The sequence below is a fragment of the Oncorhynchus clarkii genome, chromosome 9, assembly GCF_045791955.1.
Source record: "Oncorhynchus clarkii lewisi isolate Uvic-CL-2024 chromosome 9, UVic_Ocla_1.0, whole genome shotgun sequence".
Taxonomy (NCBI): Eukaryota; Metazoa; Chordata; class Actinopteri; order Salmoniformes; family Salmonidae; genus Oncorhynchus; species Oncorhynchus clarkii.
Window position 1 is genome coordinate 55,170,807 of NC_092155.1, and position 27,992 is coordinate 55,198,798.

General features: G+C 41.7%; 1 protein-coding gene across 1 annotated transcript; it reads left to right on the forward strand.

Moving 5' to 3' along the window:
• Nucleotides 1–6,865: 6,865 nt before the first annotated feature.
• Nucleotides 6,866–27,955, forward strand: LOC139416591 (gamma-aminobutyric acid receptor subunit delta-like). Its single transcript, XM_071165441.1, has 9 exons — nt 6,866–7,160; nt 18,639–18,754; nt 20,112–20,179; nt 20,752–20,972; nt 21,446–21,528; nt 23,117–23,254; nt 23,803–23,958; nt 26,088–26,299; nt 26,569–27,955. The coding sequence occupies exons 1-9, from the start codon at nt 7,093–7,095 to the stop codon at nt 26,893–26,895; spliced, it is 1,389 nt and encodes a 462-aa protein (XP_071021542.1). The 5' UTR covers nt 6,866–7,092; the 3' UTR covers nt 26,896–27,955.
• Nucleotides 27,956–27,992: the final 37 nt, after the last annotated feature.

Here is a 27,992-nt window from a genome sequence, read left to right on the forward strand (position 1 = left end):
TTTCATAGTGTTAGGTTGTTAGAAGTATACTGATAAGTAGGACACCTGATATCCCAGAAACTCTGTGACAACATGTTTACTGTTGACTTATTTCTCTGTTTGACAAGGAGTATGGAGCTGTGGTTCGGAGTATTGTTTTTTCATCCTATGTAACATATTCAATTTGGTTATGTTTTTTCCCCTTCTTCAGAGAAATTTGTCATTAAATGTCCCATCCTACATCCTGATATTACCAAGTTCTGACCACTAGATAGTGAAGTTCCTGCTATTAGGAAAACAAATGTTTTAAAATCAATGTTAAAGGGATAGTTATTGCAAATGACAAAATTACATATTGTTTTCCTTAACCGGTAACAGTTTACAAGGTACGAAAGCAACCCATGCTTTGGTTGTGTTTACCTTACCACTAAACCTAACAACTTGAATTTACTGACAATCCATTACATAGGCTGAAAAAAAAACCTCAGAGCCCCAGCTCCATGTAATTGTCAAACATAGAGAACTGATACCGTATACTCGTTGTTAGGGTGGGATTGGCATGGAGTGTGGGGGTCCATGGGTGGCTTTGACTATTAATTTGGATTCCTCAAGTCTTACTCATTGTAAGAAGAAAGTTTGGCACAAATAGGATGTTAGGTTAGGCTAATTATTATATGAATCCTATAAATCTTCTGTTTATAACAATTTGAGATGGTGGGTGTCATGGCTTGCTGAAATGACATGAAACAGCCAATGTGCCTAATCTGAATTAGTGTCAAAAAAGGAAACACTGTGGAAACACCACTTTAGAATGACTAACTAGATAGGATACTGTATGCTTGCATGAATTTGTGATGAAGGGAAATCTTAATGTTACAGCATACAATGACATTATACACAATTCTGTGCTTCCAACTTTGTGGCAACAGTTTGGGGTAGGCTCTTTCCTGTTTCAGCATGACAATGCCCCCATGGACAAAGCGAGGTCCATACAGAAATGGTTTGTCGAGATCGGTGTGGAAGAACTTGACTGGCCTGCAAAGAGCCCTGACCTCAACCCGATCAAACACCTTTTGGATGAATTGGAACACCTACTGCAAGCCAGGCCTAATCGCCCAACATCAGTATCCGACCTCACTAATAATCTTGTGGCTGAATGGAAGCAAGTCCCCGCAGCAATGTTCCAACATCTAGAGGTAAGCCTTCCCAGAAGACTGGAGGCTGTTATAGCAGTAAAGGCGGGGACCAACTCCATAGTAATGCCCATGATTTTGTAAGGAGATGTTCGGCGAGCAGGTATCCACATACTTTTGGTCATGTAGTGTAGCTATACTAGACTGCCATTAAACATGTTCAGGTAGGCTCGTGCATTACAGTCATTTGCAACAGCCAACCTAGCTAACGTTAGCTAGTCAGCATTGTAGTTAGCACGCTAACTTACTAGCTAACCTCAGCCCCCCCCCACCCCCCCACAAAAAGAAGAGGGTGCATCCAGAGGTGCGTTCAGCAGGGCTCAACATTTTGGAACGTTCAGATATTAATTTGTAGCCTAATATAGAACAAATATGCCTCTCCGACATGTAGACCAAGGATTAAAAAAAAAATGTTTTTATGAATATCGCTAGCAACGAAATCGCTTACATAACTACAGTATCTTCTTTATGATGATGTCAACTTTATTTCTCAACTCCCTTATACTGAGTAAATTACATTCATTGAAGACAATTACACTCACAGGAGAATCTGCTATAGGCTTTGAAAAAGCAACTGTGAATAGGCTATCAGTGCGGCAAGTGCCGCTGGCTGCTATTAAGCTTTCTTGACATGGACAGCTGCTCTTAGTGAAAATGTGTTTGTAGTTACCTTTCTAGCTAATAGGCTATGTTAGAGTTTACACTCATTTTCCAATTATAATGTGGGGAGGTCAAAATAATGAAAAACTATTTACCAAATCTATTAATTTTAAAATGTTAATTACCATTATCATTCACCTGATGATAACCCAAGACGTATGATGGGGGGTCCCTGGGTGGCTGTCTTGCCTGGGAGGGGGTCCTTGGGCAAGAAAAGGTTGAAGACCCCTGATATACAGTCAGCATGTGCATTACTAGGATTTAGGATTTTATCTATTTTCTCTCTCTCTGTTAAAATTGATTGATTAAAACCTCTTTGGACTGAGATCCCGCTAACGGGATCGATATGACAACAGTCAGTGAAAGTGCAGGGCGCCAAATACTAAACAACAGAAATCCCATAATTAAATTCCTCAAACATACAAGTATTTTACACAATTTTAAAGATACACTTCTTGTTAATCCCACCACAGTGTCCGATTTCAAAAAGGCTTTACAGCAAAAGCAAATCAAATTATGTTAGGTCAGAGCCAAGTCACAGAAAAACACAGGCATTTTTCAAAAAGCAGAAATAGAGATAAATGAATCACTAACCTTTGATGATCTTCATCAGATGACACTCATAGGACTTCATGTTACACAATACATGTATGTTTTGTTCAATAAAGTTCATATTTATATCCAAAAATCTCAGTTCACATTGGCGCGTTACGTTCAGTTGTTCCAAAACATCTGGTGATTTTGCAGAGAGCCACATCAATTTACAGAAATACTCATAATAAACATTGATAAAAGATACAACTATTATGCACGTTATTATAGATACACTTCTCCTTAATGCAACTGCTATGTCAGATTTCAAAAAAACTTTGGAAATGCTATAATCTGAGTACGGCGCTCAGAGACAAAAACAACCCAAACAGATATCCGCCATGTTGTGTAGTCAACAGAAGTCAGAAATAGCATTATAAATATTCACTTACCTTTGATGATCTTCATCAGAATGCACTCCAAGGAATCCCAGTTCCACAATAAATGTTTGTTTTGTTCGATGATGTCCATAATTTATGTCCAAATACCTCCTTTTTGTTCACGCGTTTAGCCCAGTAATCCAAATTTATGACGCGCGATCACTAGGAGCAGACGAAAAGTCAAAAAGTTCCATTACAGTCCGGTAGAAACATATGAAACGATGTATAGAATCAATCTTTAGGATGTTTTCAACATAAATCTTCAATAATGTTCCAACCGGAGAACTCCTTTGTCTTCAGAAGTGCAATGGAACTCAAGCTAACTCTCACGTGAACGCGCGTGGCCAGCTCGTGGCTCTCTGGCAGACCTCTGACTCATTCCCCTCTCATTCGCCCCCACTTCACAGTAGAAGCATCAAACAAGGTTCTAAAGGCTGTTGACATCTAGTAGAAGCCTTAGGAAGTGCAATTTGACCCCATAGGCACTGTGTATTCGATAGGCCAAGAGTTGAAAAACTACAAACCTCAGATTTTCCACTTCCTGGTTGGATTTTTTCTCAGGTTTTTGCCTGCTATATGAGTTCTGTTATACACACAGACATTATTCAAACAGTATTAGAACCTCAGAGTGTGTTCTATCCAAATAATATGCATATATTAGCATATATTAGCAACTGGGCCTGAGTAGCAGACAGTTTACTCTGGGCACCTTATTCATCCAAGCTGCTCATTACCTCCCCCAGACCAAAGAAGTTAAGGAAATTAATATTATTAAAACATATGCTGTTTATGTTAGCATTGCAATAATAAAACTGCATTATTCAAGTAGGCTGTACTTGGGACTTCAGTTGAAATGCGTAGGCTAACCATCTAAGTTTAATAGGTAGGGTTGCAAAGGGAGGGTGTATTTTTGAATTTTGAATTTACCAGTAAACTACCAGAATTTTGCTATCTTTCAACAACTTTGTGTAATCTATCACAAGACATCAAGTGGCCCTTTTGGGTACTTCAGATTATCAAAGGTGTCTGTAATTATCTCTAGCCCTCTGTGTGTCCTTATCACACGTAAAATACACGGAACAAAATGATAAACGAAACATGTAAAGTGAAATAAAAGATCCCTGAAATTTTCCATACGCACAAAAAGCTTACTTCTCAAAAAAACATTGCACAAATGTGTTTTCATCCCTGTTTGTGAACATTTCTCCTTTGCCAAGATAATCCATCCACCTGTCAGGTGTGGCAAATCAAGAAGCTGATTAACAGCATGATCATTACACAGATGTACCTTGTGATGTGGACAGCAAAAGGGGCAGTTTTGTCACACAACACAATGCTACAGATGTCTCAAGTTTTGATGGAGAGTGCAATGCTGACTACAGGAATGTCCACCAGAGCTATTGCCAGAGAATTTAATGTTAATTTCTCAACCATAAGCCTCCAATGTCGTTTTAGAGAATTTGGCAGTACGTCCAATCGGCCTCACAACCACAGACCACGTGTAACCATGCCATTCCAGGACCTCCACATTCAACTTCTTCACCTGCGGGACTGTCTGAGACCAGCCACCCAGACACAGCTGATGAAACTGTTTGTACAACTGAAGAATTTCTGCACAAACCGTCTCAGGGAGGCTCATCTGTGTGCTCGTCGTCCTCACCAGGATCTTGAACGGACTGCAGTTCGGTGTTGTAACCGACTTCAGTGGGCAAATGCTCACCTTCGATGGCCATTGGCACACTGGAGAAGTGTGCACTTCATGGATGAATCTCGGTTACAACTGTAAGGGAAAGGAAAGGAAAAGGGGGATACCTAGTCAGCTGTACAACTGAATGCATTCAACTGAAATGTGTCTTCCGCATTTAACCCAACACCTCTGACTGTACCAGCTAGATGGCAGATAGAGTGTATGGCGTTGTGTGTGCGAGCAGTTTGCCGATGTCAACATTGTGAACAGAGTGCTCTATGGTGGCGGTGGGGATATGGTATGGACAGTCATAAGCTTCGGACCATGAACACAATTGCATTTTATCGATGGCAATTTGATTGCACAGAGATACCATAAGGAGATCCTGAGTCCCATTGTTGTGCCATTGTTTCACCATGATAATGCATGGCCCCATGTCACAAGGGTCGGTACACAATTCCTGGAATCTGAAAATGTCCCAGGTCTTCCATGGACTGCATTCTCACCAGACATGTCACCCACTGAGCATGTTTGGGATGCTCTGGATCGTCATGTACGACAGCGTGTTCCAGTTCTCTCCAATATCCAGCAATTTCGCACAGCCATTGAAGAGGAGTGGGACAACATTCCACAGGCCACAATCAAAAGCCTGATCAACTCTATGTGAAGAAAATGTGTCGCGCTGCATGAGGCAAATATGGTGGTCACACCAGACCAGTTTTCTGATACACTTCCCTAACTTATTTTTTAAAGGTCTCTGTCACCAACAGATGCATATCTGTATTCCCAGTCATGCAAAATTCATAGATTAGGGCCTAATTAATTAATTGCAGTTGTGAAAAAAGTCAATAGGTGGACTAGTTACAGACGTAATAAAAAATAATGCCATTGTTGATTAGATGTTTTTTCTATGTTCTCTTGAACCATATTGACAATCTACTAGAAACTCATGGACAATATGGACACAGATATAAAACATGAATACAATATATGAATACAAGTTTTTAAATTATTCAAGTATAAATTACCAAAGTTACAATTGCCATAGAGTTTCTGTTAATTACCAAAATTACTGAAGATTCCGGTAACTTTGCTAAATTACTGATAGCTTTACAACCCTAATAATAGGATACTTATATTGGTATATGTGATTCTATTATCAACATTTTCAAGGGTGTCTTGACATTGAGATCCCTATATAAATGACTGCCAATGTACTGCACCCCTGCAGTTAATAGTTAACTAGAGGGAGAGTATAGCCTTAGTCATAAAATAAATTTAGAGTATATCATGATGACTTACATAAAATCCCCATCTATCATGACTTCTGCTTCAAGTACGAAGTAGTGGACACAGTTTGACTGTATATCGCGGGGCAGATATCAGGGGCTTATGCGATGTCCATTGATGAAATTCAAATAATGATATCATTGGAGTGAGACTATTCACCCATTTTGTTTTGACATCCATTGATTATATACGTTTAACTGAGTAAACATGTGTTAGAAGACTGTGTTCTGTGTCATAGGACCGTGAAACAAACAAAAAGGGAAGCTGAGGTGTTAAATGCTGATGTCCCACATCGAAGAATATATTCTGTTATTCTGGAAGATTATAATGAAACATCTTACATGTGCTTTTTCTGGACTGATATAAATCAACCCCAGCTCAGCAGTTTTTTTTCTCAGGGTTTGAAATGCAAGTAGGGAGGAAAAGAAAGACAAAATCTTGAGGTTTTTGCTAATTCTTTTTGGCAGGTGTATGTAGATTATGTATGCAGAAAGACATTTTTACATAGTCCTTACAAAAAGATGTCTCATAACTCCTAGTTGTGATTCTAATCTATGTCACTATGCACAAAGGCCTTAAAGAAAAAGAGCAACTGACCCACGAGGGAAAAGGCAAGGCATGCGACCTTACAGAATGGCAAAGCAGATAACTGCCCTTTACAAGTGGAATAGTGCCACCAGGAGAGGAGAGCAAGGACAGAGTCACTTGCTCCTTTCTCCCTTGGGTGAAGCAAATGAAAATGAAACCAGGGCAGGTGCATTGATATGAAAATACTTTTACGTTTACGTTTTGGTGTAACAACTGAAATGAATAGAATGTGCAGATGAATGTGCAGATGAATGTGTAGACGACAATAATATATACACGTTTATTAAGATACAAGTTGAATAAATAACAGTTGATCAAATCCATTACATAATATCGGTGTCTTCTTTTTTCGCGCCTTGGGTTTACATTGGAGACAGCGTTTCCATGAGGACGATTTAATCTGACGTTGCTTATAGCAACGCAGTGAGAGAGATTAGTGTGGTCCTATCTCTCTCGAGCCAGTGCTGCGAAAGTGGAGTGCAAGAGTGCGCTCCAGTAATCGACTGTTGTGGTCTGACCAACGAGTTGACACCGTGCGTTCTGTGTGCTGGGCCAGGACAGGGAGGAAGCCAGGCGCGCGTGTGTGAGCAAAACATGGGTCATCACAACAAATTACTTTATTCCGATCTTCCTCCGCATTATGGGACCGTAGGAACGCAGTCTGTGTGAGCCCCTTCGGTTTTTTGATAGGTTTTGGTTCTGGGAACTTTGGCCAGCCATAAAAATGGAGATGATAACTTTCATGTTGGCGAACCTTGCCCTCTTGAATATCAGGGGCAACATTTTCACCAGGTAAGATTATATATTTTTTGACTAGTGTTACAGAGAAGACCTTCCCATAAAATGTACTCGGGTTTTATGTGAATAGCGTATATTATTGAATTGGAGCCAATTGTTTCGTTCAAAAATATTTTGTGCGTATGTTGTAGGTCAGCTGTTGCGATGTTCTGATTTATCCTATAACATATACTACTGACCGTTTAGAGTACCCTCAAAGCGTTTAGTGAATTTCTGCAAATTCAGTTTTTAGTTGGATTTAGATTTAGAGCACATTGAGGCCATAGCATCTGTTTCTAATTTAGCCTAGATCATTTTTCGATGGAAACGAATTCCTAACCTACATTTTCTGGATTGGTCCAATTTGCGTAAAATGAACTGATTATTAATGAATTCTAAAACCTGAGGATGTATCTGCAATAGCAGAGGAACAGCCTACTCAACGCCCACATAGCTTTCGAGCAGTTACTGTACAGTTGAAGTGCTGTGGGACCCATCATCAACATACAGTAGACCTGCTGATCATAAGGTCATATTAAAGATAGAGATAGAGGCTCAATCAATAGTGGATATGTGGTAAATAATGTAACATTATATCATGTGTGAAAGATTTGGGTACAATGTCACACCATAACTTGTAGGCCCATTGAATTGAGGTCAAGTATCATGTGGTGTTCAGCATACTTCAGTTTAAAACTAATTATTTGTTTAATTTCAATAATTGCATTGCTTAAAATTAGTTGTTAATAACAATGAGATTATAATAACAACATGTTGTTACATAGTCATTTTGTACCTGATTTGTAATTGCATTGTAATAAAATTGAGTGCTCTTTGTTATAACACAAGTGGAACAAGGAACAATCCCTATATACACTCTTGTACAGTACTTACAAAAACCAGTCAATCCCAAAATAACTATGCAATGTCAATGCAAATACTATGCAATTACTAAAGAGTTATGGAACAACATGTTTTTAATCAATGCTGTTATTAGAGTCATTGCATTGTTATGGTATAATAGTAACTTGATGTAAAGTCTTGTTAACACAAGGTTATTGTATTATAATGTCAGAAGATAAGAAACCCAGTCTCTGTCCAATCACTGTTTAAATCAAATTTGTGAGTAAACATATATAAATACAATGCCTTTGGAAAGTATTCAGAGACCTTGATTTTTCCCACATTTTGTTACATTAACAGCCTTCATCTAAAATTGATAAAATATTTGTTTCTCAGCAATCTAGACACAGTACCCCATAGTGACAAAGCAAAAACAGGTTTGTATAAAGCAAATTTATAAAAAAACTAAACAGAAATACCTTATTTAAATAAGTATTCAGACCCTTTGCTATGAGACTCGAAATTGAGCACAGGTGCATCCCGATTCCACTGATCATCCTTGAGATGTTTCTACAACTTTATTGGAGTCCACCTGTGGTAAATTCAATTGATTGGACATGATTTGTCTTGTTCAACCTCGTGTTGTGTTCCAGGGGGTTGTGACTATCGTAGACCTCGCTGCAGCGTGTGTTCCTTCAAGTCTGATATGTTCATTCTTAACTCAAAATGTTTATACCCTTGGGTAAAAAGGGGGCACTTACGTCATGCTGACACGCTCTATGGGCTCCCTGGGGCGTGGCTAGTTACGGTTGTACACAGTGTTAAAGCTCTTCAAGTTACAATGTTTTCATTATAATGTCTTTATAACCATTTTAATGTCATCACAAAATATACATACATTTTCCATATTCCATCTCTCATCATTCCCAACATTTGGATGTTGAAATAAATTGTCCCAATGTCCATTGTTTGATGTTGAAGTTTTGGGCGGAAACCTCTTCTCTAACAAATTGACATTCCATTCACCCAACTAGAAATCAAAAGGAATTGTCTACTGCCTACAATTTACGATCACTTGAGGTGTCATAAAACCCCCACAACCCCCCCCCCCCCCCCCCCCCCCCTTCTGCGGGTTAGAGGGCCCTATTGAACGCTGATCCACTGTAACCTGATCTTGGGATCCTCCCAGAAGAGTCATGACACAGTGCATGTGAGATCAAAAACCAAGCCATGAGGTTGAAGGAATTGTCCGTAGAGCTCAGAGAAAGGATTGTGTGGAGGCACAGATCTTTTATTTTTATTTATTTTTATTAAAGCTTTATTTAACTAGGCAAGTCAGTTAATTAAGAACAAATTTGTATTTACAATGGCGGTCTACCGCGGCTAAATCCCTAACCTTGATGACGCAGGGACTCCCAATGGGACTCCCAATCATGGCTGGTTGTGATATAGCCTGGAATCCATCCAGAGTCTGTAGTGATGCCTCTAGCACTGATTCTCATTGCCTTAGACCACTGCTCCACTAGGGATCTGGCGAAGGGTACCAAAAAATTTCTGCAGCATTTTAGGTCCCCAAGAACACAGTGGCCTCCATCATTCTTAAATGGAAGAAGTTTGGAACCACCAAGACTCTTCCTAGAAACTGAGCAATCGGGAGAGAAGGTGTCTTGGTCAGGGAGGTGACCAAGAACCCGATGGCCACTCTGACAGAGCTATAGAGTTCCACTGTGGAGATGGAAGAACCTTCCAGAAGGACGTCCATTTCTGCAGCACTCTACCAATCAGGCCTTTATGGTAGAGATGCCAGATGGAAGCCGCTCTTCAGTAAAAGGCACATGACAGCCCACTTGGAGTTTGCCGAAAGGCACCCAAAGACTCTCAGACCATGAGAAACAAGATTCTTTGGTCTGATGAAACCAAGATTGAACTTTTTGGCCTGAATGCCAAGCGTCAGGTCTGGAGGAAACCAGGCATCATCCCTACGGTGAAGAATGTTGGTGGCAGCATCATGCTGTATGTATGTTTTTCAGCGCCAGGGACTGAGAGACTAGTCAGGATCGAGACAAAGATGAACGGAGCAAAGTACAGAGAGATCCTTGATGGAAACCTGCTCCAGAGCACTCAGGACCTCAGACTGGGGCGAAGATTCACCTTCCAATAGGACAACAAACCTAAGCACATATTTTCCGAAGGCTCTGTATGTGAGCAAACAAAGCAAGTGAACTTATCTCAATACTGTCTGTGAATTGACTGAACAGTTTAATTATTTTGTAAGTTGCCACAGCCAGTATGGCAGAGTGGGTGATATTAGAGTGACACACATCCTGGATCTGTCATTGAAACAGTCTCTAAACAGTAAACTGTTGACGTATGTGTCACGAATCCCGCCGAAGATGGTGCCTCTTCATGTTCGGGCGGTGCTCGGCGGTCGTCGTCGTAGTTTTGTCTGATTAGTTGCACCTGTTTCTTGTTTAGGTTTTGGTTTTGGGCTATTTAAACCCGGTTGTCCCGCCAGCTTTTGTGCGGGCTTGTTTTCTGTTTTTTGATGTGTGTGATTTCTGTGGAAGTATTTTGTTCTCGAACCGTTTCGTCCTGTTGTTTTGGACTGGGTCTTATTGCGCCCGTGTGTGTGGCGTTGACCGACACTGTTGTTTTGGGAATAAACATTCCACATATCAACTACCCTGCTCTCTGCGCCTGACTCCTTCACCCACTACTTCTAGAAGTACTTGACAGTATGTTCAGTTACACAGGATTGCAAAGTGTTGCAATGTGTCCCAGGTCAAAAGGTTGTACAATGTTGTGTACGTACTGGCAAATAAAATTAATCAACCTGGTAGCCCTCCTACCACTCCTGACAACACATACCACCAGAGGGTGTAATTGTTATTAGACGGTGATCTTTCACAGGCTTTTCTGAGATGTGTGTGTTTCTAATGAAGATATCAAATCAAATATATAATATATTGTCCTCATGATCGTGATTCATTAGCATTTTTTCCCCCAACATACGATCCTTCACATATTTAATGTGTGAGTGTTTTGGAATAACAATCTGATAGTGCCTCTTCTCTTTCTCTCCATGTATTTGTAGTAGTTACCTTGTTACCATCTCTGGTATGCATTTTGCATGCTTTTCACTCTATCCAAGTGTAATTTACCCTGCTCCGAGAGAAATCAACATTTGACAGTATTTCTACTGTCAGTTTATTACTATTTGAAAATAGCTTTACACTTTTTCATAATCCATCCTTTTTTTATCATTATTTTTCACTGGCCTACTAAACTATTAATTGTGTTGCTACTTGACGTTGTGTTTTGACATGTTTTTTACAAAATAAGCCAGATTCGTACTGGCACAATATCTCACTACCTTTGGTGTGAGTCACCGCTGTTAATAAATCTGGATCCAGGTGACATGCACTATAGCCTTGGGGGTGATACGCCTTAGAAGTAAGCCACTTACTGGATAAATTCTCTTCACTCTAAGAAGGAACAGATTTTGAAATAGCACACAAATTTCACTGCAACGTGATCTCACATTTTTATGGGATACATTTTTGTTGTTTTAATTAAATATTACGACTTATGATTACGTTCTCATATAATGTGTGTCCTGTAGAGCAGTTTATTTTACCCACACTGGGCCTAGGCCTACTATTTATTTATTTATTTTATTTTTCATTTCACCTTTATTTAACCAGGTAGAACATATCTGCATTTAAAACAGATGATTGTTGCAGTACACTGGAAGTATCACAAATATCACAATGTGAGGTAGCATTTAATCTTGTTAGCTTAGTGGGGTAGCAGTTGCATAGTCAGTGACCTCTCTTATGCCCTACTGTAAGACATGGGCGGCCCCTTAGGCTAGATGACCTTAGTATGTCCTTAATGCATGCTCCATATGTGCATATCAAGCAGATGCTATTGCTGAGGGGTCCAGATATGTTCTAGCCAAATGACTGTGGGAGCACAGTTACACTACACTGGGTTTGTGATGGAAAGACCACAGTGTGCAGAGAGAGCTTTCACCTTAGAGAGGCTGCAGGGAATTCATTTGTCTAATCAAGGTTGGAAATGACAGATCTTGTATCTGTGCAATGCCACCATTTCATTCTCTACTGATTGGCATTTAAAAGGCTGTAGATTTAATTAGCTAGCTTTACGTGCTTTCACATTCAGGATTTACAACATTAACAATATAGGGCTACGCAAGGATGACTAGTGCTAGTGCGGTTCTCTTCTCTGTTCTCAGGTACAAATTGATGTCATTGTAGGAAGCTAATTACGCTTGTTAGAGCTGGGGCTACATTACAAGGCTTTTTTTTACTTTGTTTTTTATTTATTTATTAAATCTGTGGGAAGAAAAGCTGCTCCTTTTGTGTTTCGTCTCTTTCACCTCAGCACTCAGTGAATGTATCTGAAATGGCTCCCTATTCCATTTATAGTGCCCAAACCATGTCAAAAAGTAGTGCAATGTGTAGGGAATAGTGTGCCATTTCGGACATACCCAGTGTGTTAGCTCGTAAACAGACGGTTAGCGAAACAGGGCCTCTGGAGATCCTGTTAATGAACCAAAATAAAAGACTAAGAGGAACAACATGAGCGGGAAATTGACTTTGAACTGTTATAACAGAGTTTGGAGGGGTGAGAGCAGGCCTAGCATGTTTAAAGAAACCCCCTTGAGACCAATCAAATGCTCTGCACCATTAGCATTTAATGACATCACATTTCCTTTACTGCATGCATAATATGTATCCTGTTGTGCTCCCACTGCACTGGAGTTACTACAGGTAGACCTACAACAGCTTTAAATAGGTCCCATCTCTTTATCAGTTAGGTTATTAAGTTAGAACACATAGTTTCCGAAGAGGATGGCCACAAAGGGAGGCACCTCTTGGATATTCCAATATCTATAGCATACCAGTTGGAAATATACCTGCAAGCTTTGGCCCCATAGTGCCACCATCAGGACAAATTGGACACATTGCCCTAAGATAAGCTAGTTCTGTACTTCTTACCACAGTTGTCAAATATCAGAACGCAACAATGAACAAATAATGCAATATGCTTTTAAAGTATTTTGGACCATTTTGAATGATGTTGACTACTTTAAAGGTCTTCTTCCAGGACTCTAGCTCTAACAATAGGGCGGTTCTCTTCTCTGTGAAAAGATGACGCCGACAGAGATGGTTGCCTCGCTTCGAGGCCTTAGGAAACTATGCAGTATTTCGTTTTTTTATAGATTATTTCTTACATTGTTAGCCCAGAAAATCTTAAAAGTTATTACATACAGCCGGGAAGAACTATTGGATATAAGAGCGACATCAACTTACCAACATTACGACCAGTAATACAACTTTCCCGAAGCGGATCCTTTGTTCGGACCTCCACCCAGGACATTGGATCTAATCGCAGAGCTCGATCCAAAACAACGTCGCTGCAGACGAGGTAGACGGAGTGGCCTCCTGGTCAGGCTTTGAAGGCATGCTCACCGCCCACCGCTTCCGAGTATACTACTCGCCAATGTCCAGTCTCCAGACAACAAGGTGGATGAAATTAGGGCAAGGGTTGCCTTCCAGGGTGACATCAGAGATTGTAACATTCTCTGTTTCACAGAAACATGGCTCTCTTGGGATATGTTGTCGGAGTCGGTACAGCCATGGGTTTCTTCATGCGTCGCACCGACAGAAATAAACATCTCTCTGGGAAGAAGAAGGGCGGGGGTGTATGTTTCATGATTAATGATTAATGGTGTAATCATAAAAACATACAGGAACTCAAGTCCTTCTCTTCACCTGACCTAGAATTCCTCACAAACAAATGCCGACCATATTATCTCCCAAGAGAATTCTCATCAGTTATCATCACAGCTGTGTATATACCCCCTCAAGCAGATACCATGAGCAGATGCCCTCAAGGAACTTCACTGGACATTATGTAAACTGGAAACCATATATCCTGAGGCTGCATTTATTGTAGCTGGGGATTTTAACAAAGCAAATTTGAGAACATGGTCACCAAAGTTCTATCAGCATATTGATTGCAGCACTTGCGCGAGCAAGTCTGAGCCGCAATTCAACGTACGTGGCAGGGTCTACAGGCAATTACGGACTACAAAAAGAAAACCAGCCACGTCACGGACACCAACGTATTGCTTCCAGACAAACTAAACACTTTCTTTGTCTGCTTTGAGGATAATACAGTGCCACCGAAACGGCCCACTAACAAGGACTGCGCACCCTCCCTCTCCTTTTCCGTGACCAACGCGAGTAAGACATTTAAACTTGTTAACCCTCGCAAAGCTGCTGGCACAGATAGAATCCCAAGCCGCGTCCTCAGAGCATGCCCAGGCCAGCTGGCTGGTGTGTTTACCGACATATTCAATTGCTCCCTAACCCAGTCTGTTGTCCCCACATGCTTCAAGATGGTCACCATTGTTCCTGTACCCAAGAAGGCAAAGATAACTGAACGTAATGACTCTCACCCCGTAGCACTCACTTCTGTCATCATCAAATGCTTTGAGAGACTAGTCAAGGATCATATCACCTCCACCTTACCTGCCACCCTAGACCCACTTCAGTTTGCGTACCGCCCCAGCAGGTCTACAGACGATGCAATCGCCATCACACTGCACACAGCCCTATCCCATCTGGACAAGAGGAATACCTATGTAAGAATGCTGTTCATTGACTACAGCTCAGCATTCAACACCATAGTACCCTCCAAGCTCATCATTAAGCTTGAGGCCCTTGGTCTCAACCCCGCCCTGTGCAATTGGGTCCTGGGCTTTCTGAAGGCCGCCCCCAGGTGGTGAAGTTGAGAAACAGCTACACTTCGCTGACCCTCAACACTGGGGCCCCACAAGGGTGTGTGCTCAGACCACTCCTGTACTCCCTGTTCACCCATGACTCCATGGCCATGCACGCCTCCAACTCAATCATCAAGTCTGCAGCCGACATAACAGTAGTGGGCTTGATAACCAACAACGTACAGCCTACAGGGAGGAGGTGAGGGCACTCGGAGTTTGGTGTCAGGAAAACAACCTCTCACTCAACATCAACAAAACAAAGGAGATGATCGTGAACTCCAGGAAACAGCAGAGGGAGAGCCCCCCTATCCACATCGACGGGACAGTAGTGGAGAAGGTGGAAAGTTTTAAGTTCCTCGGTGTACACATCGCAGACAAACTGAAATGGTCCAACCACACAGACAGTGTGGTGAAGAAGGCACAACTTTTACAGATGCACAATTGAGAGCATCCTGTCGGACTGTATCACTGCCTGGTACCGCAACTGAACCACCCTCAATCCGCAAGGCTCTCCAGAGGGTGGTGCGGTCTGCACAACACATCACCTGGGGGCAAACTACCTGCCCTCCAGGACACCTATAGCACCCGATGCCACAGGAAGGCCAAAAAGATCATCAAGGACAACAACCACCTGAGCCACAGCATGTTCACCCCACTACCATCCAGAAGGCGAGGTCAGTACAGGTGCATCAAAGCTGGGACCGAGAGACTGAAAAACAGCTTCTATCTCAAGGCCATCAGACTGCTAAACAGCAATCACTAATTCAGAGAGGCTGTTGCCTACAGAGGCTCACTAGTCATTTTAAACAATGGCACTTTAATAATGTTTACATGTCATACATTACTCACCTCATTACGCATCTTATACCATCTATTGCATCTTGCCTATGCCGCTCAGCCATCGATCATCCATGTATTTATATGTACATATTCTTCTTCCATCCCTTTAGATTTGTGTGTATTAGGTAGTTGTTGGGAATTGTTAGATTACTTGTTAGATATTACTGCACTTTTGGAACTAGAAGCACAAGCATTTCGCTACACTCGCATTAACATCTGTTAACCATGTACAGTGCCTTGCAAAAGTATTCATCCCCCTTGGCGTTTTTCCTATTTTGTTGCATTACAACATGTAATTTAAATGGATTTTTATTTGAATTTCGTGTAATGGACATACACAAAATAGTCCAAATTGGTGAATTTTTTGTTGTTGTTAATAATTCAAAAACAAATAAAACAAAAAGTGGTGCGCGCACATGTATTTAACCCCTTGCTATGAAGCCCCTAAATAAGATTTGGTGTGTCACATGATCTCAGTATATATACACCTGTTCCAAAAGGCCCCAGAGTTGGCAACCATCAAGCAAGCGGCACCATGAAGACCAAGGAGTTCTCCAAACAGGTCAGGGACAAAGTTGTGGAGAGGTACAGATCAGGGTTGGGTTATAAAAAAATATCTGACACTTTGAACATCCCACGGAGCACCATTAAATCCATTAATAAAAAATGGAAAGAATATGGTACCACAACAAACCTGCAAGAGACCTCACGGACCAGGCAAGGAGGGCATTAATCAGAGAGGCAACAAAGAGACCAAAGATAACCCCGAAGGAGCTGCAAAGCTCCACAGCGGAAATAAGAGTGTCTGTCTATAGGACCACTATAAGCCTTACACTCCACAAAGCTGGGGTTACGCCAGAAAATAGCCATTGCTTCAAGAAAAAAATAAGAAAGCACGTTTGGGGTTCGCCAAAAGGCATGTGGAAGACTCCCCAAACATATGGAAGAAGGTACTCTGGTCAGATGAGACTAAAATTTAGCTTTTTGGCCATCAAAGAAAATGTCTGGCACAAACCCAACATATCTCATCACCCCGAGAACACCATGTTTTTCATCGGTAGGGATTGGAAAAATGGTCAGAATTGAAGGAATGATGGATGGCGCTAAATACAGGGAAATTCTTTTGGGAAACCTGTTTCAGTCTTAAGGAGATTTGGGACTGGAATGGAGTTTCACCTTCCAGCAGGACAATGATCCTAAGCATACTGCTAAAGCAACACTCGAGTGGTTTAAGGGGAAACATTTAAATATCTTGGAATGGACTAGTCAAAGCCCAGACCTCAATCCAATTGAGAATCTGTGGTATGACTTAAATATTTCTGTACACCAGCGGAACCCATCCAACTTGAAGGAGCTGTAGCAGTTTTGCCTTGAAGAATGGGCGAAAATCCCAGTGGCTAGATGTGCCAAGCTCATAGAGACATCCCCCGAGAGACTTGCAGCTGTAATTACTGCAAAAGGTGTCTCTAGAAAGGGGGGGGGGGGGGGGGTGGTGAATAGTTATGCACGCTCAAGTTTTCAGTTTTTGTTTGTGTTATTTCTTGTTTGTTTCATGTTCAAAGTGGTAGGCATGTTGTGTAAATCAAATGATACAAATCCCCCAAAAATCTATTTTAATTCCAGGTTGTAAGGCAACAACATAGGAAAAATGCCAAGGGGGTGAATACTTTCGCAAGCCACTGTATATGTGACCAATAACATTTTATTTTATTTGATAACAATATGTCCACTATGAGCCAATGCACTTGCATACATTTTTGTCCGGTCCAACTTTGCCACCATGCATCCAAACAGAAGCCATACTCTACAGGTCAGCTACACTCACATCCCTGAGCATGTGTACCAAATTTCTTTGGATTTTGGCATATGGTCTGCACAACCGCATTTCTATTTGACCTCACAGGTTCAGCACATTTTGAGTTTGTGAAGGTAACAGTTACCTCTGAATTTAGACACCGCTAATTAGGTTAGTGATAGATTACAGCCATCAGTCATACTAAGCCTAGTTCATTACTCTAAAAACACATCCACAAACATACATTCAATGGTTTTAAAAGACAAAATAAAAAAGTGGCAGGTTTATTTTATGGGTATGTTTAAGTTACTATGTAATGACAAATGAACAAGGAGTAACATTAAAAGGGCTTCATTCGTTTGAATGTTGTTGATAAATCACCTCTGCATGTTCTGTGTGCTGTCTGTCTTCTTACAATACTCTCTCTTGTCTCTTTTGTTCAGGAGGGTGCAATGTTCCAAAGCGTTATTCAAATAGACATGCATTAGAACATATATCAGTAAGATTGTCAGTCTGGTAGAATAAGGAATTGTTTCTCTCTTAATGACATATCTATCTGCAACGTTTTAAACATCTCATGCCACTGAATACACCATATAGTACATTGGATCAGTCAGAATGAGACTGTCTTGGCTCGGTGTCTCATTAGTCCATCAGTCCCAACAGTGCACACAGTGAGCCTTCTTAATCTGCCTCCTGGTGGTCTGTTTATGTGTGCACTTTGTGCTGTCAGTAAGCAGCACATAGAATATCAGGGTCAGAGTAGGAGTGCTGATCTATGATCAGTTTAGCCTTTTATATAATTTTGAATAGGATAACATAGACAAGATTACATAGATAGGACCTAATCCAAGATCTACACTCCCACTGAGATGCTTTATGAGTACGGCTCCAAGATGCAAGGGTTTACATGAATCTCTTGAATTAGATAGCTTTGTCCATTATTCCAAAATCCCTACTGGATAATAGGCACGGTGTAAAAATGTATTATTTTGATAAGTTTGCTCTTTTCTACAGTCAACAGTAAACATATTGTTTTTATTTCCATGCCCACCGATCTTGATTGCAAAGCTATGTTCAACATGAAAATGCAGCTTTCTCCTGTTTACTACTATCTTTGCCTCTCTAGCTTTCTTCCTTCTATGCTTCTCCAGTGCTGTGGACGCAGAGAGCTCAAGTGTGCTGTGTTTGTTCCCTATAGGGCCGAGCTGAGTGACATTGGGGACTATGTAGGTTCAGACATACAAATATCCTGGTTGCCTAATCTGGATGAGTTAATGAAGGGCTATGCACGAAATTTCCGCCCTGGGATAGGAGGTGAGTATGAGATCTACTGCTTGTGGCATTGGATTGCATTTCACCCCCTCACATTTACAGCCATTCGTACCATAGCAGGAACCGGGTATAAGCATTTTCAAATTCATCATGCTGTATTCATCTTATTAAATTCCACTTCGCCCAAGAAAGTGCTTTAACTTATTTTTAAATCCTAGTTTAAAGACATATTTACCCATATGTAAATAATAGCTTTGAACCTAAGAAAAGTTTTTGCGATTGAACATGATGCAAAAGATCACAAACAAAAGCAATTAAGTGTTGGAATGAGTTTGCGGAAGAGATTGAAATGATGCTTTGGAAATTGAATACGTGTGTAGTATTGCTAAATAAAAGAAAGGAGCATTGCTGGAGAATGCCTTTGCTAAGAATGCCTGCCAAATGTGAAATATCCAATGTCCGCAGCATTAGATTTCTCAACCTCACAGCTTAACTCAGGTCAGCAGAGGTGAAAAAACATTGTCGATATAAGAATCCCCACCACCTTGCCAGGCCTTGTGAACCAGCATCAAGGCTACTGCAGCCAACAGCAAAAAATGTTACATACTAGAATATAAGGTAAAATCTCCCTCAGATATCATCTAAGTGGTAAGACAGCTACCATAAAGCCAAACTCGGCCACTGAAGAATAATAATATCAGTTGGTGTGGTCTTACTCTGTCTATTCAACTCACATCCCTTCACCATTTCATATCTGAAGGAAAGTGGTGCTACGATAGGCATCTAGAATCTATACAAATAAGTTGAACACTGGGCCTATCACAAAGAGCAATTTGTCAAAATGAGCTCGGTTTTAGCGACAGGCGGAGGGATTATGGATTTATTTTAAGTTTCATTGACTTTAACTGTCCTCCCACTTGTCAGTGCTGATGACTGCTCTCTCTATGGTGGGTAGTATAATGGCTACAGAACACAATTTGACGTAAATGGTTATGGGATGAGTACTAAATGACAGAGAATGGTAATATATGATTCCTTAATGTTCAGTATAAATAGCCTTTCAGTTCTGCTTCGGTAATCCTGATCTCCCTCCCTCTAGATTTTCTTCAAGTATCCACGATCTCAGCAGCACAAATTATGCTAATCATCGAGCAAACTACAACAGCATGCTAGCTATGTATGCACTTCTAAACTCACCACTGCGCAAGGCCATGAGACCCCCAATGTCATGTTTATGAATGTACACAGTGCTATGTCACTTCACTTAGAGCAATGTTAAGTGGGGAAGTGGCCCTTGATCCTTGTCTAAGTGTGTCCTTGGGAAGGAGGGAAGGGATGGATGAAGGGAGGGAGCGAGGGAAGGAGGGATTATTTTCTTTTCTCACTTTTTTTCCCACAGGCCCACCTGTGAATGTTGCCATGGCTATTGAAGTAGCCAGTATTGACCACATCTCTGAAGCCAACATGGTAAAGTGTAAATTCACCTGCAGGCCTTTCTACAGAATGGTTGTCATATTTCACTGCTACTGTACTGTTCCAGTAAAATGTGAAAACTACCACTTATGTGTCATCAACATCAGCCAATAGGGTTTCTAAAAAGTTAATGATACCCTGCCCTTTTCAGTAAGAGCATGCATGGCACTGTTTCAATTCTTATGAAATGCATCCTTCCTCTCCTTGATGCATTCAAAAGATTCAACCAGGTTGGTTTGGTTAAAAGCAATAGTCTTGTAACCTATATTGATTTTATCCAATACTATTCAGATCAGTGATTAACCAAAGGAAGGTAATATAGGACACATTTGAAAAGTTTTGAAACAGGCCTTTTATCCATCTCCTATTCTCCTAGTTACAGTACTGTCCTAAGTCTCACCGTGATCCACCACTCTCTCACACCAGAGTTGGAAATGCCCTGAGCTCAGCTTTGTACCTTTGTGTCTGTGTCTGTGTGTGCATCTGCCTGTGCATATGCATATGCTTATGCTTGTTCTTGTGTTACCATGTGTTACCGTGTGTTACCGTGTGTGACCTCTTGGCAGGAGTACACCATGACCATTTTCCTGCGGCAGAGCTGGCGGGACGACCGCCTGTCCTACAACCACACCAACAAGACCCTGGGGCTGGACAGCCGCTTTGTGGATAAACTCTGGCTGCCCGACACCTTCATTGTCAACGCTAAGTCCGCCTGGTTCCACGACGTCACTGTGGAGAACAAGCTGATTCGCTTGCAGCCTGATGGGGTCATCCTTTACAGCAGCCGGTGAGAAGGGCAGTGGGAGGAGGGTGAAGAGAACTAGGAGGGGAGAAGAGTGGGGGGGAGGGTTGAGGGGCTAAGGGAAGATGAGGGAGGAGGAGGAGAGAAGATGGATGGGGAGAGGGGGTGGAGAGCAGGATGGCAGAGAGGGGAAGCAGGTGGAGGGGGTGGAAGAGAGATAAAAGGAGGGAGAGAGGGGGTGAAGGTAATGTGTGAGGGGAAGGAGCATAGATTGAGTAGGAAAGGATGAGGAGAAGGATGAAAGGGGTAGGAGAGATGGAAGGCATGGGGACAAGGCAGAGAAGAAAATGGTGTGAGGGTTGGAGAGGCCCCTTAATAACTTGCTGTAGCCTGATGTTAAGGCTATATAATGCCTAATGATAATGTCAAAGTGAGAATGACATTTAACCTACCGTTCCTTGTCAAGTTACCATTGTGGTTGATGTGGTTGTTTACTGAATTACTTGTTCTCCTCTCAGGATCACCTCGACTGTGGCGTGTGACATGGATCTGACCAAGTACCCCATGGATGAGCAGGAGTGTATGCTGGACTTAGAAAGCTGTGAGTGGATTTATACATTACATGGCCAAAAGTATGTGGACATCCCTTCAAATTAGAGGATTTGGTTCTTTTAGCCACACCCGTTGCTGACAGGTGTATAAAAGCGAGCACATAGGCATGCAATGTCCATAGACAAACATTGGCAGTAGAATGTCCCGTACTGAAGAGCTTGGTGACTTCAACGTGGCACTGTCATAGGATGCCACCTTTCCAACAAGTCAGTTCATCAAATTACTGCCCTGCTAGAGCTGCCCCAGTCAACTGTAAGTGCTGTTATTGTGAAGTGGAAACGTCTAGGAGCAAAATCGTCTCAGGCTCGAAGTGTTAGGCCACACAAGCTCACAGAACTGGACTGCCGAGTGCTGAAGTATGTATTGCGTAAAAATCGTCTGTCCTTGGTTGCAACACTGACTACCGAGGTCCAAACGGCTTTTGGAAGCAACGTCAGCACAATAATTGTTTTTGCATGGAGCATCATGAAATGTGTTTCCATTGCCGAACAGCCGCACACAAGCCTAAGATCACCATGCACAATGCCAAGCACCGGCTGGAGTGGTGTAAAGCTCGCCGCCATTGTACTCTGGAGCAGTGGAAACGTGTTCTCTGGAGTGATATTTCCCACTTTACCATCTAGCAGTCCGATGGACGAATCTGGGTTTTCTGTTTTTCATGGTTTGGGCTAGGCCCCTTAGTTCCAGTGAAATTAAATCTTAATGCTAAAGCATACAATGACATTCTAAACGATTCTGTGCTTCTAACTTTGTGGCAACAGTTTGGGGATGGCCCTTTTCTGTTTCAGCATGACAATATCCCCGTGCACAAAGTGAGGTCCATACAGAAATGGTTTGTCAAGATCGGTGTGGAAGAATTTGACTGGCCTGTGCAGAGCCCTGACCTCAACACCATCGAACAACTTTGGGATGAATTGGAACTCCAACTGCGAGCCAGGCCTAATCGCCCAACATCAGTGCCGATCTCACTAATTCTCTTGTGGCTGAATGGAAGTCCCCTCAGAAAGGTTCCAACATCTAGTGGAAAGCCTTTCCATAAGAGTGGAGGCGGTTATAGCAGCAAAGGGGCGACTAACTCCATATTAATGCCCATATTTTTGGAATGAGATGTTTGACAGCAGGTGTCCACATACTTTTGGCCATGTAGTGTATGTACCGCTCTTCTTGATGGGTGGAAGTCAATACCAATAGTCTGTCATGTTCCCTAGCACTCTTAATGGATGGATCTCAATAGTCTACATCATGATTATTTATTTCCCAATTCGAAGGTGGTTTCCTTTTCTCCCTGGTAGTTCAGTGATCGATTATTGTAATTGTTAGGCCAGGTAATTCACTCACCTGATCTCTTAAGTCTGAAACAGTCCCTTATTAAACTTAAGGGTCTAAACATGAAATGCTGTGGCTCTGCAGGGACATAGTTGAACAACCCTGCTCTACAGAGGAAACAGGACAGGAAACCATTTTACTCCCATATTGTGTATAATGAGTACCAGAAGCAAGGCGAATACTCCATTGTTTTTGGGATGTTTGTTTGTTGACTGTTTGTTAACTTTTTGTTTTTTGACTGTTTGTTCCAGACGGCTACTCCTCAGAGGATATTGTGTACCACTGGTGTGAGAGTCAGATACACATCCACGGACTGGACAAACTGGAGCTCTCCCAGTTCACCATCATCGACTACAAATTTGTCACAGAGACTATGAACTTCAAATCCGGTGTGCCCCCACCCCTCTATCCTCGTTTCACTATCACCATGGTTACTGTACTGAACAGCCAGTGGGATGTCTGTGAGATTCCTCTTCACTTTTATATACAGAGCTCTAAAAATATGCCTCTTTCACTGTACAGCGCCTCTCCATGCTTTTGAACATGTAGGAGTCCCCAGGACTCCTATAGATAATTTTTTAACTAATATGTTTTGAACCCAGACACCTCTGTGGGTATTTTTTATTCACAGACAGAATGGCTCATGTTATTTAGGAGAGGAGACTTATGAGGGGAAGGGAGTAGATTATATGTTATGACTTCTTCAAGTGAGAAATATGGTACAGCCAGGAGGATGTGCCCCCACCCCTGAGTCTGTTTCCTCTCAAGGTTTCTTCCTTCTAGACTTTTTCCTTGTAACTTCTTTAGGGCATTGGTCTTGGTCAGGTTACCGTAGGACTTTGTGACAATTGTTGATATAAAAAGGGCTTTATAAATAATTTTGATTGATCGACTGTTTGATCGAATAGCTTATGTTGGTCTACTTTTTTGCTCCAAGCCGGACGTTTTCCGCGGCTCAGCCTTCGCTTCCAGTTGAGACGTAACCGAGGCGTCTACATCATCCAGTCCTACATGCCCTCCATCCTATTGGTCGCCATGTCCTGGGTGTCCTTCTGGATAAGCCAAACAGCAGTCCCGGCTCGTGTATCCCTGGGTTAGTATCATGTTAAGAGTATTCTGTTAGTGATATTGGTGCAGTGGAGGCTACTGAGGGGACAACAGCTCATAATAATGACCTGAATGGCGCAAATGGAATGGCATCAAACACCTGGCAACCATGTGTTTGATGTATTTGATGCCATTCCACTGACTCCGCTCCAGTCATTACCACAAGCCCGTTTTCCACAATTAAGGTGCCATCAACCTCCTGTGTATTGGTGGCGAAGTCTGCAATCTAGTTTGCACGGAATGCGGCCATTAGCTTGCTGCGGGTATGTTGGTAGAGATACTGTATGAGTGTTAAGAAAACACAGATGAATGAGACAGCAAGAATAATTGAAATTGAACTGAATGTGTCTGCGTGTATATTGAAAAAAAGACAGTACTAGTCAAAAGTTTGGACACACCTACTCATTCAATAGTTTTTCTTAATTTTTACTATTTTCTACATTGTAGAATAATAGTGAAGACATCAAAACTATGGAATAACACATATGGAATCATGTAGTAACCAAAAAAGTGTTAAACAAATTCAGATGCTTCAAGGTAGCCACCCTTTGCCTTGATGACATCTTTGCACACTCTTGTTATTCTCTCAACCAATTTATTTAAATTAACAGGTGTGCCTTGTTAAAAGTTAATTTGTGGAATTTCTTTAGTTCTTAATATATTTGAGCCAATCAGTTGTGTTGTGACAAGGTATGGGTGGCATACAGAAGATATCCCTATTTGGTAAAAGACCAAGTCCATATTATGGCATGAAGGTCAATCAAAACCTTCAAGACATGAAGGTCAATCAATCTGGAAAAATTCAAGAACTTTGAAGGTTTTTTCAATTGCAGTCGCAAAAACCATCAAGCACTAAGATGAAACTGGATTTCATGAGGACCGCCACAGGAAAGGAAGACCCAGAGTTAACTCTGCTGCAGAGGATAAGTTCATTAGAGTTACCAGCCTCAGAAATTGCAGCCCAAATAAATGCTTCACAGAGTTCAAATAACAGACACATCTCAACATAAACTGTTCAGAGGAGACTGCGTGAATCAGGCCTGTCTGGTCGAATTACTGCAAAGAAACCACTACTAAAGGAAACCAATACAAAGAAGAGGCTAGCTTGGACCAAGAAACACGAGCAATGGACATTAGACAGGTGTAAATCTGTCCTTTGGTCAGATGAGTCCAAATGTAAGATTTTTGTTTCCAATCGTTGTGTCTTTGTGAGACGCAGAGTAGGTGAACGGATGATCTCAGCATGTGTGGTTCCCACCGTGAAGCATGGAGGAGATGGTATGTTGGTGCAGGGATGCATTTCTGGTGAGACTGTCAGTGATTTATTTAGAATTCAAGGCACACTTATCCAGCATGGCAACCACAGCATTCTGCAGTGATATGCCATCCCATCTGGTTTGCGCTTAGTGGGACTATCAACCCACTTGAGATGGTTTGGGATGAGTTGGCCGCAGAGTGAAGGGAAAGTGCTCAGCATATGTGGGCACTCCTTCAAGACTGGTAAAGCATTCCAGGTAAAGCTGGTTGAGAGAGTGCCAAGAGTGTACAAAGCTGTCATCACAGCAAATGATGGCTACTTTGAAGAATCTCAAATATAAAATATATTTTGATTTGATTAACACTTTTTTGGTTACTACATGATTCAATATGTGTTATTTCATAGTTTTGATGTCTTCACTATTATTCTATAATGTAGAAAATAGTAAAAATAAAGAAAAATCCTTGAATGAGTAGGTGTGTTCGAACTATTGACTGGTACTGTATGTTGCCCTAGAACTTGAAGAAATAAAGTGCATTATCAGTGAGACATATATTAATAGTTGTGATATACATGACAACATATTTGATTAATGAAAAATGTGAAACCTTCGTTACAGTTCTAGTTGTAGATTCTTATTTTAGGTTGTTTGTGGTGCGTAGACCAAAAAGTAATCCGTAATGAATAGAAAAAAGGTTTGTACTCTATCTTGGCAGTGAAATAATTGGAATACAATTGAATCTTAAACAAGATGGAATTTATTTATCTTTCACTTTTTTATTTCACTGCAAAGATTGAGTCTGGACCTCTTTTCTATTCAAAATAAATATTTAATTTCCATATATATTTTGATAAAGGGATCACCACTGTGCTCACCATGACCACTCTGATGGTGAGTGCCCGCTCGTCTCTCCCTCGAGCCTCGGCCATCAAAGCGCTGGACGTGTACTTCTGGATCTGCTACGTGTTTGTGTTCGCAGCGCTCATCGAGTATGCCTTCGCTCACTACAACGCTGACTACAGGCTCAAAGAGAAGGCCAAGAGCAAGGCCAACAAGATGAGCTCAGAGGTAAGAAGGGAGGACAGCGCTCCCCAACCTGTGGTGTTTAGTGCTAGGCCCGTTCCTTATTTGATCCATTTGTACCACAACATTCATTCAATGTTCATACAGTGTTCAAGGGACATTGGGTTGACACGATAAGTGCAAAAAAGGTAGTAAGAACCTGCAAGCACTTTAATTCTTAACATGCAAGCTTTCCTTTGGGTTCCTTTGGTGTGAGGTAAAGATGCTTCACGAAGGAATTGACTTGTAGCCTTTCTCTATTGATATTTCTTCAGTCGATCGTGAAGAATGGGAAGCAGGCCATGGTGCTCTTTTCCCTGTCTGTGGCCGGAATGAACCAGGGCCTGATGGTCTCCAGCCGCCGTCCACAGCGCTCCGGTGCCGAGACCCCCAGCGAGGAGGACGTGGAGCATAGGAGGGGGCGTGGGGCCAGAGCGTCAGTAGAGAGAGAACAGGAGAAGAAGTGCTGTAGTTGCTGTTCTAAGTGTTGTTGCGCTTGTAAGCCTCTCCAAGCTGACACCATAGATGTCTACGCCAGGGCCGTGTTCCCAGCCACCTTCGCCATCGTCAATGTGATCTACTGGGTGGCATACACAATGTGAGTTGGGAGGACTAAAGACAGGCATCACCGCCAAGGACGGGTGTACCGTACATAGGGGAAAACGGGCCACTTTGAATTCAGTGACTTATATATTGGCACCGATGTAACCAAGGCTTCCTTAAGAAGAACTGTATTCATGTATACAGTAATATGGTGAAGTAAGGACCTAGTAAATAGCAGATAGACAAACGAAATCAGATGAGGTATATGGACATGTTCTGAAGTACAACTAAGTTACGTACAATGGAGCCTTGAGTGGTCGCCGATGTCTTATCCTGAGTGAGGCTCACTGTATGATAACCCAAAAACAGGCTTTTATCTCCAAAACCCTCCACTAGCCACCCTACCCCTACCCCTACTGCTCTAATCCCTTTCAATACTGATCGCAACCCACGAAGCCACAGCAATGGACTGACGTTCAGCTATGTCCTATTACCGCACATGTATGAACTCTGCTCACACCAGCAACATACACAGCAAGCTAATGTCTCATTGCTGAAAACAAATGCGCACAACAATTGCTATTTGCTTAACTCACAAACACATCTGTGGATGGACTAACTGTTGAAAAAAAAAACTGTCCAAACTTCATAATGATGAGATGAGGTGTAGTCTATTATTCTGCATGGCTGATGCCCCCCCTTTCACCGTCCCAACTCCCCACTTCTTTTTTTCCTTCTTATAATTCCACCCGTTTTTCCACTCCAGTTTGTTTTGGGCTTCAGAGCATCTTATCTCCTCTTGCCAGGTCTTCCTGTTTCCTGATTATTATTATTATTAAAGGACTTCCTTCACTACCTGGGTATCTCCAAGCTGGAAATTTTCCCTTTGGAGTTTTAATGCCTCTACTTAAAGTTTAAGAACAGTTGTTTATCATGATTGTCTTGAGAACATCTACAATCACATGTACTTGTAACGGCAGATTTCCTCCTCTTCGTCTGAAGAGGAGTAAGGATCGGACCAAGATGCGGCGTGGTAAGTGTTCATGACGATTTTAATAAGAAAGGCACTGAACACTATGAAATCCAAAAACAATAAACGAATACGTGAAATAACCCAAACCGAAACAGTACCGTGTGGCGACAAACACACACGGAA

Bases quoted from the DNA above. Each gene is read 5' to 3' on its own strand.
- LOC139416591 (XM_071165441.1), top strand. From the start codon at position 7,093: ATGGAGATGATAACTTTCATGTTGGCGAACCTTGCCCTCTTGAATATC. The intron at 21,529-23,116 runs GTGAGTGGATTT...TGTTTGTTCCAG, and splicing joins TATGCTGGACTTAGAAAGCT to ACGGCTACTCCTCAGAGGAT. The intron at 23,255-23,802 runs GTGTGCCCCCAC...TTTTGCTCCAAG, and splicing joins GACTATGAACTTCAAATCCG to CCGGACGTTTTCCGCGGCTC.